This window comes from Mirounga angustirostris, unplaced genomic scaffold (assembly GCF_029215605.1).
Source record: "Mirounga angustirostris isolate CCGP_5_RB_7025 unplaced genomic scaffold, mMirAng1.0.hap1 SCAF_11, whole genome shotgun sequence".
Taxonomy (NCBI): Eukaryota; Metazoa; Chordata; class Mammalia; order Carnivora; family Phocidae; genus Mirounga; species Mirounga angustirostris.
This window is the reverse complement of record NW_026991719.1, coordinates 83,981,103-83,989,323: the sequence shown is the minus strand read 5'-3', so window position 1 is coordinate 83,989,323 and position 8,221 is coordinate 83,981,103. Positions and strand designations below refer to the sequence as shown.

Sequence of the window (8,221 nt, the reverse complement as noted above, 5' to 3'; positions counted from 1 at the left end):
TTATTTTATTTATTTATTTTTTATTTTTTTAAATTTTATTATGTTGTGTTAGTCACCATACAATACATCATTAGTTTTTGATGCAGTGATCCACGATCCATTGTTTTCATATAACACCCAGTGCTCCATGCAGTACGTGCCCTCCTTAATACCCATCACCGGGCTAACCAATCCCCCCCCCGCGCCCCTCTAAAACCCTGTTTGTTTCTCAGGTCCATAGTGAGAGAGAGTTTTATGTATAAAATATATATATTTATGGAGGAAGGGGCCCAGGAAGGCAAAAATGCCTAGGGTCCAGAAAAGTCCTAATGTGGCCCCAATGCAAGGGTGGGTCTTCTCACCTCTCCCTCCTGTGTCTGCACGTAACCAGCTCAGCAGCCAATGCATGTAGCATCCTGCCCCCGCCAGCGTCCCCGTAGTGTTGAGCAAAAGTGAAGAGACAGGCTGGGAAACCCAGCACTCCTGAATCCCAAACTTCTGGCTTTGGGAGACTCAGCAAGGAGAAAGAGGCCTGAAGCAGAGCAGGAGGAAGAGGGGGAGACCCCTGGCACTCAGGATTTCTTAAGACTCTGCCCAATGATCTTCTTGCCCAAAATACCTTCCCCCTCCCCTCCTGCCTGGAACCTCACCATTATATACTCTTTTGAAATAAGACGACAGTAATACGGTGAAAAGCGCACGGACTTTGTAATCAAACTTGCTGGTATGACCATGGATGGGCACGGTGCCTGGCTTCCCTAGGGCTCGGTTTTCTGTAAAAAAAAAAATGGGTATGATAATAATGGTGGTTGTAAAGGTAAGAGTAGGATAAATTGTGTACAGTGCCAAGCAGAGCGCCCATTATTAGAAGTTATTCTTAAATATAAAGGACATTAACACGTCCTGGAGCACCTGCAAACACTTCTTGGAGAAAGAACCATAGAGCCTTCAATCGTGGCGCGGTCCTTTTTTATTTGGCACATTCGTGGAGAAAACCAGCTCAGGAAGATAACTGTAGAAAAGGGACGGGGAGGGGCGCCTGGGTGGCTCAGTCGTCAAGCGTCTGCCTTCGGCTCAGGTCATGATCCCAGGGTCCTGGGATCGAGCCCCGCGTCGGGCTCCCTGCTCTGTGGGAAGCCTGCTTCTCTCTCTCCTGCTTCTCCTTCTCCCACTCCCCCTGCTTGTGTTCCCTCTCTCACTGTGTCTCTCTCTGTCAAATAAATAAGTAAAAATCTTAAAAAAAAAAAGAAAGAAAGAAAAGGAACGGGGAGAAGTAGTGGATAAGGCGAACTCTTCCCGGGTTTGCAACACTGGCCCGGGAATAAGGCGCGCTCTAGGCGCCTTGCAGAGCGGGGTTGCAATAAGAAGCACAGCAAATCTTGCAATTGCCAGGCACTGAAGGAAGGAGCCCGTGCAGCATAGGCATTCTTGGATGCACTAAGCACTTGGCAGGGTTCTACACTTACACTCTGACATGGGTTCATTACTAAAAATCTGAAGTCCTTGGAGCTTTCTCAAGAGGCAGGTTGGGTTTCTCGCAGCGTGCATGTGAGCACCCGGACTGCTCAGCAAACCTAACTACAATCCACCGCTTCCGGAGTACACCGGGGATCTGGTCGCAAAAACCCGGGGCAAGCAGGCTCCAAGCTTATCGTTTCGTCTTAATCACTAGCCTGATACCCGGACTTCGAGTGCAAATAGAACAGAACCAAATAATACCATCCATCAGTCACAAAGTTCTAGGAGGGGAGAGCGGCGCTCAGAGCCCAACGCAGGGTAGACTAACTTCGCTTTAGCGTGCTTGGGCGGCTGAGGGCTCCGCACTTTCTGCATCCCTATCTCTCCGTCTTTTCCCCGGGGGAAGCAAGTGACACCGCTTCCTCTATGGTCTGGGGAACATCGAAGGTTGCGCGGAGGAATATGTTACAAACACTCCTCCACGAACTCCAGGATCTAGAGTGAAGTCTTGCCCCCCCCCCGCACCCCCCAAAATGACTTTCTCGATCCAGCACAACCCCATCCTCCAATCACATATTTCGTCCGAGTTGGGAGTAGTCAGTTAAATTGCAATTTGGAGTCACAGTTCCCCACACAGGCATGCCCATTCTCGCAAACACTCGCCCTATTTTACTTACACGCCCCTGCCGCCAGTGCGCCCCCGTCAGGTCCCACCGACACCAACTAGGGGTAATGTGAACGCTAATAGAGGGCGTCTAACCGACGCGAGCGCGTACACTTTGAGCCCGCGGAACGCAACGTACCCCGTATATAAGCGCGCAAGTCTCAGTTTCGGCGCCAGAAGAGGTCCCGGCGCCAGAAGAGCACCTCACCGGGCAGTTAGTCCCAGCTCTCGCCGCCGCCACGCAGGGGTCGCCAGCGACCCTAGCGAAGAATCTGTGGATGCGCTAGGCTTCATCGACAGCACTGTGGGCATGGAGCGTGATTTCGGGTGCAACCCCTACAGCGCGAGCTACCGCAACCTGGGGGTCGACGAGGAGGAGGAAGAGTATGGTCAGTGCCTAGACGGGCACAGGTGCTTTGGCGGACTCCAGGAGAGGAACTTCCCTGGGAGAATCGGGTGGATGCGCCGCTGCGCGGCTGTCGCCCTCTATCTTCCATCGCGACCCCATGCCTCCGCAGCCCACGCAGCGTGGGCTCCGACGCTCCGGTCTCTTTTGCTTTTTTCTTTTCCCAGATGCGAAGCCAAACTTGACCTCACTGATTCTGACGGGAGGAGAGGAGGATAGGCGGTCCGAACCTGAGGGCGAAGCGGCGGCGGCAAACTGCGTTGGCGCGGGAGAGCCGAGCTCCTCGAACGACGAAAACCAGGAGGGCGGCTGTGGGGGTGGCTTGGAGCCCCCGCAGCAGCAGGAGGAGCCGGCCCCTCTGGCCGTGCAGGGGCCACTGATCGCTGAGAGGAAGCAGCGCCGCAACCGCACCGCATTCACCCAGCTGCAGCTGCAGGAGCTGGAGGGCGTTTTCCATCGCACTCAGTACCCCGACGTGTTCGAAAGGTAAGTGGCTGGTCCCTCCGGCACGCAGTTCTCCAGGGGCCTCGGGAGTCTTGGGCTTTTTCCCGGGACCCTTTCCCTCCTCCCCTGACCCAAAAGCCGCTTAGGCGGTTCGAGGGCGCCAGGGTCCGTCCTTGCTCCCAGGGCTTGAGGAGAGCTTGCGGGGCAGTGAGATAGTAGCGGAACTAGGGTGAAGTGAGTAAGGGAGTGCGGATTGATCCCGCTTTTATTTAAAATTTTGGTAATTTGCTCATCCTGAGTTTTTTGCGTTAATTTTTGTATTTTGAATATTGCATTAGAATATTTATCGTGATTGCTCAGTTTTTTCGCGCATTTAAAATTTTGCACACGAGGCGAGCTCACTTGCCTCACCGTAGAGTTTCGGCCCTGCCACGTGGGGCGCTATTTCCTGGCGGCAGAGTTTCGAGCGTTTAAAAGCCAGCGAGCAAGGAACCGTTGTCGGATCGCGGGAGTGTACGGAGGGGCAGGCCTATTCTTGCCCGGCAGGAATGGGGGACCAGGACGTATCGGTGTGAGGTTTCGGGGCACTTTTTCTGGTTCTGCTGTATTCAGCCTTCGCCAGCCAAAGAGAAAAAAAAAAAAAAATCTCCCTTGAGCGCTTGGCCGATGGTTCGGAGTTCCTCCTTGAGAGTTCCCCTCTTCCTTTACAATAAACCCTTCCTTTACAACAAATACTCTGGTTCAAATTCCGCTTTAAAGGCTTTTGGCATTTTATTTATTTTCACAGAGGGACCTCCCAAGAAAAGATTTCCAGGGTTGTTCTCTGCTGGTCCACAAAGAGAAAAATTGATGGAGTCATATTCAACTAACAGACACACTACCAGGAACTTTCATATATATTCCCTTTTTCTATACTATTTAATACAGATAAGTTGTCCGTGGCAAAACTCCCTAAAGCAAGCCTCAAGCTGTATTACAGAAAACTGCACTGGGAGGGGGGTAGAAATAATGTACATGACATATTTCATTTTATCCACAACTCCAAATACTGAACATTTGCAATTTTCCTCCCTCAGAGAAGAGATCGCTGGACGTCTGAATTTGACTGAAGCCAGAGTGCAGGTCAGTAAATCTTAAAAGAGCACATGACACAGGGCAGCCAGTATAAAACATACTTGAGGTTTTGTCCTGAACATCGTGAAATTGGTGTGGTTTGCTGCCTTTCCATGTTTCACAAATAAGTTTTGAACATTGGGTGCCTTGGGGGTGGGAAATGGGATAGGTAAGCTGGAGATTCTGGAAATTTCCCATTACCAAAGGAAATATGATTTCCTAACAAAAAAAAAATCGAACACACTTCTCCCTCACCCATATACACACACACACACTTTTCCCCCAATAAAGTTCACCGCCTTTTTTTTTAAAGATTTTATTTATTTATTTGAGAGAGAGAATGAGAGAGAGAGAGCACATGAGAGGGGGGAGGGTCAGAGGGAGAAGCAGACCCCCCACAGAGCAGGGAGCCCGATGCGGACTCAATCCTGGGACTCCAGGATCATGACCTGAGCCGAAGGCAGTCGCTTAACCAACTGAGCCACCCAGGCGCCCAAGTTCACCTCCTTTTAACGCTGGTATCTTTCAGGAAGGATGTTAGTCCTCCCTAAAGGAATATTTCTACATAGGATCATGTTGGGGCTCAATCCCACCTGGGAAGTTACAAATTAATGCACTGAAGAGCTTGGTTAAAAGAAGGTTTAACCATACTAAATTATTTGAAATATTTAAAACCAGGTATAAGCTCTTGGCTAAATGAGTGAATTTATAAATACTCAGACACTAGGGTGAAGGAGTAATTCACACACAGAACACAGTGCATGAGTAACTAATGTATGTTTAGTAAACTGAAACTGGGGTGGGAGGGTAGCTTAAAAGTCCCAAGTGCCTGGACCTACTGCCATTTTGTAAGTGTTTTTGTAAAGCAGCATAGAGAGTGACAGCCTTAAATTTTAATTTTTTGGAAGACTTTGATGTCCGCCTGAAACATTACTAAAATATTTAGGATTATGGTAGTAATGGGGAAAGGAAAATTGTCTTAAAGAATGGAACCAAAAAAGGGAACCAATTTTAATAAAGTTCCACTGACCTAAGAAGAGGCGAAAGTTTAGAGAAGTATTGTATACATTCAAATATATGCATTGTACATGTCACACAAATTCAACTTTATGAAACCACCAAGTGTATAAATGAATATTGCCATGAGGAATCTTTAATACTCTAAGACTTTTTTTCCCTTTTTGGTGGTAATATTTTGAAAAGGTGGGTTTTCTGGAATCTGATTTTGAGGGTGTTCTCATTTCAGGCCAGATTCTTGTGTTAATTTTTTTTTTAAGATTTTATTTATTTATTTTAAAGATTTTATTTATTTATTTGAGCGAGAGAGGGAACACAAGCAGGGGGAATGGGAGAGGGAGAAGCAGGCTTCCCGCGGAGCAGGGAGCCCGATGTAGGGCTTGATCCCAGGACCCTGGGATCATCACCTGAGCGGAAGGCAGACGCTTAACACTGAGCCACCCAGGCAACCCTTATTTATTTGACAGAAAGAGAGAAAGCACAAGCAGGGGGAGCAGCAGGCAAAGGGAGAGGGAGAAGCAGGCTCTCCCAGAGCAGGGAGTTCAATGTGGGGCTCGATCCCAGGACTCTGGGATCATGACCTGAGCCAAAGGCAGACGCTTTACCGACTGAGCCACCCAGGCGCCCCACGTGTGTTCATTTAAAGCACTATTCAGGAAGTGATTATTAATTTGTTGGTTATGGGCTCAAATAGGTGACTATTTGAGGTCATAGAAAATCATAGGTACATCAGAGAAATAGGACAAGTCCTCTACTTTCTCAGGCAGGCAAAGTAATCTCAGAGGAAAATAAAAACAAGGTTTGCTGAGTTGCTTTTCCTCTTCCCTGGGTTTATGTAGTCCTGTCAATTGATTTCTGAAGGGGAAATGAGCCAGAAAATCCAAACAGGGAAGAAGACTATGCTCTCACATATTTTCAAGCTCTGCAGCATGAATTTCCCCCAAGAAACTTTATAATAGATGCTTCCCCCCACCTTTTGCAAATATAGTAGACCTCTTTTATGAAACCAGTATTGGGAATATGGACCTAATATTGGCCCATAGCAAAATTTGCCAGATATGGGCTTTATTTATGTTTAGGGAGATTTCACCACTGATACGTTCGAATCTCTCCCAAATGAGCTCTACTACACTGGCTTTTTTTCAGACTGTATATCCATGCAGCAGGACCCCAAATCCTAAGATGGAAGGGAGAAAAGGTAGCTGCCCACAGAAGAGGCCCTTTGTCTCAATTAAAATACTGCAGTTTGGGAACTTCCAAAAGGATTAAATACAATGTAAACCCTATTAACTAGTATACCAAGAGGACAGTAAAGTCCAATTGACAACTTTTTCGTCTGTTTGTTTGTTAATAGTTGGCAAACACTCAGAGAGGAGCCTCTTTTGTGAGCCCTACCCCCCCCCATTGTTGTTGCACATCTTCCTTAAATGCGTAATTGGACCTTCCGGCCTCAGGAATGAGTGATGGGATTGGAGTCTCCTTGGTTAAGGAGTGGAGCTGTCAGGGCCTAAGGTGCCCCACCTCTGTCCGTGGGCACAGTAGCTTCTGTCCGGGATCCTAGAACTGTAGCTAGAGCTGAATGAGCTGACCTGCTCCTGAGCCCAGGGAGGTTTGGAGGGTAAGGTAGATGGGAGCATGCAAAATTGATAGTCATGACAATGGGGTACCCAGTCTCTTATCTGGGGAAAAAATTTTAAGTCTATTGAATTCGGATTCAGTTAAGTTAAACTTTTCCTGAACACTAAAGGCTAAAATAGCAAAGCAGCGTCGAGGGGCCTCAGCAACTCTGATGTCCAGGGCAGTCCTTGGGACCCCGTGATCAGGCCTCCTTTGACATATCACCTGTTTAATTCTCACGAGGTTTAGAAGAATGGTCCCTTCAACATCACTGAAGGAAATTTTCTGTCTAAAACTGCAGTGTGCTCCTACGGATTAGTAACTTCAGACTGAAGAGGAGTGTTTCGAAAAGGGGGTGGTCCCATCAGCATGACTTCACGTCAGGCCACCTTTATACCATGCTCGACCTCCCCCCTAACCAGGGTGACACTTCCCCCGACGGCTGATGATCCACTCTCTCTTTACCCTGGTGCCAGGCATAGGCATAAACGTCAGGGAGCCAGTGCACTTTATCACTTAGACTTACATCCAAGACCTGGGGTGGGGGCATCACTAAAGAATATTAAAAGTGGGAAGAGAGACCAATCAATGTGCCCAAGTGTGGACTAGCCATGGCTCACTAAGGGTTAGCTGAGGGGAGGTATGTGGTTTGCTTTCTCAAGGTATTTTAGTGATAAGGAAATACTTTCTCCTGCTACAGTTTAATAGTTCAATGGCAGCATTGCATGTTGTGTGTTTTCTTATTATGACATTAACTGTTCAATGTACTAAGCCAATCCCTTTTTTCCCTCTGATTGAAGGTCTGGTTTCAGAACAGAAGGGCCAAGTGGAGAAGACACCAGAGGGCCCTGATGCTTAGAAATCTGGCCCCCGTTGCCTTGGGGCCTCCTGTGGGAGTGATCTTTGATGGGCCCTATCATGCGATCCCCATTCTAGAGGCCGGGTGGAGATGTGTTCCTCTGGTGCCCCGGGTGCTCATGCCTCCTGGGCCACCCCTGCCACCTGTGCTCCCTGGGCCACCTCTGCCCCCGGGACCACCCATGATGCCTATGCCACCTCTACCACCGGTACCTCCCTTTGCTCTGGCCCCTGTAGGCATGGCATGGGCCCCTGTCATCAATGGTCATTTCGCAGGTCCCATTTTCTGAAGCATGGTCTTTATGACAATTTTTCCAAAGTATTTTTTCTGCCTGATATAAATTGTGCATAGCACATCGAGTAATTCTTCAAATAGTTGTTAAATGAATTGAATAACTGGACAAAATCAGTGCCTGTTGTTCTTGTAGGGCATGTTGTATTTTCAGTCAAGTTGCAAATAAATAAACTATTGGTTTTGAGTGCCTAATGTGATAAGTGGGGCATGCATGCGAATTGCTAAGGGAATGGCATCCAAACAGAATGTCAAAGAGGCCTCCTTTCATGACATAGTAGCCCTGAGTCCCGAGTCACCATCAATAGGCCATGTACACCGCAGTTTTCCAAGTGCCCATGCTGGTTTATAGGACCACACGATCTTCCCCCCC

General features: G+C 48.1%; 1 protein-coding gene across 1 annotated transcript; it reads left to right on the top strand.

Annotated features, from left to right (window-relative positions):
- The first annotated feature begins 2,411 nt into the window (after positions 1 to 2,411).
- Positions 2,412 to 7,846, top strand: ESX1 (ESX homeobox 1). The gene is made up of 4 exons (XM_045874173.1): positions 2,412 to 2,490; positions 2,675 to 2,993; positions 4,028 to 4,073; positions 7,499 to 7,846. The coding sequence occupies exons 1-4, from the start codon at positions 2,412 to 2,414 to the stop codon at positions 7,844 to 7,846; spliced, it is 792 nt and encodes a 263-aa protein (XP_045730129.1).
- Positions 7,847 to 8,221: the final 375 nt, after the last annotated feature.

What these genes read in the sequence shown, in the direction of transcription:
- ESX1 (XM_045874173.1), top strand. Translation starts at nt 2,412, where the DNA reads ATGGAGCGTGATTTCGGGTGCAACCCCTACAGCGCGAGCTACCGCAAC. An exon ending in CGAGGAGGAGGAAGAGTATG is followed by an intron (nt 2,491 to 2,674) that starts GTCAGTGCCTAG and finishes TTCTTTTCCCAG; the next exon opens with ATGCGAAGCCAAACTTGACC. An exon ending in TGACTGAAGCCAGAGTGCAG is followed by an intron (nt 4,074 to 7,498) that starts GTCAGTAAATCT and finishes CTCTGATTGAAG; the next exon opens with GTCTGGTTTCAGAACAGAAG.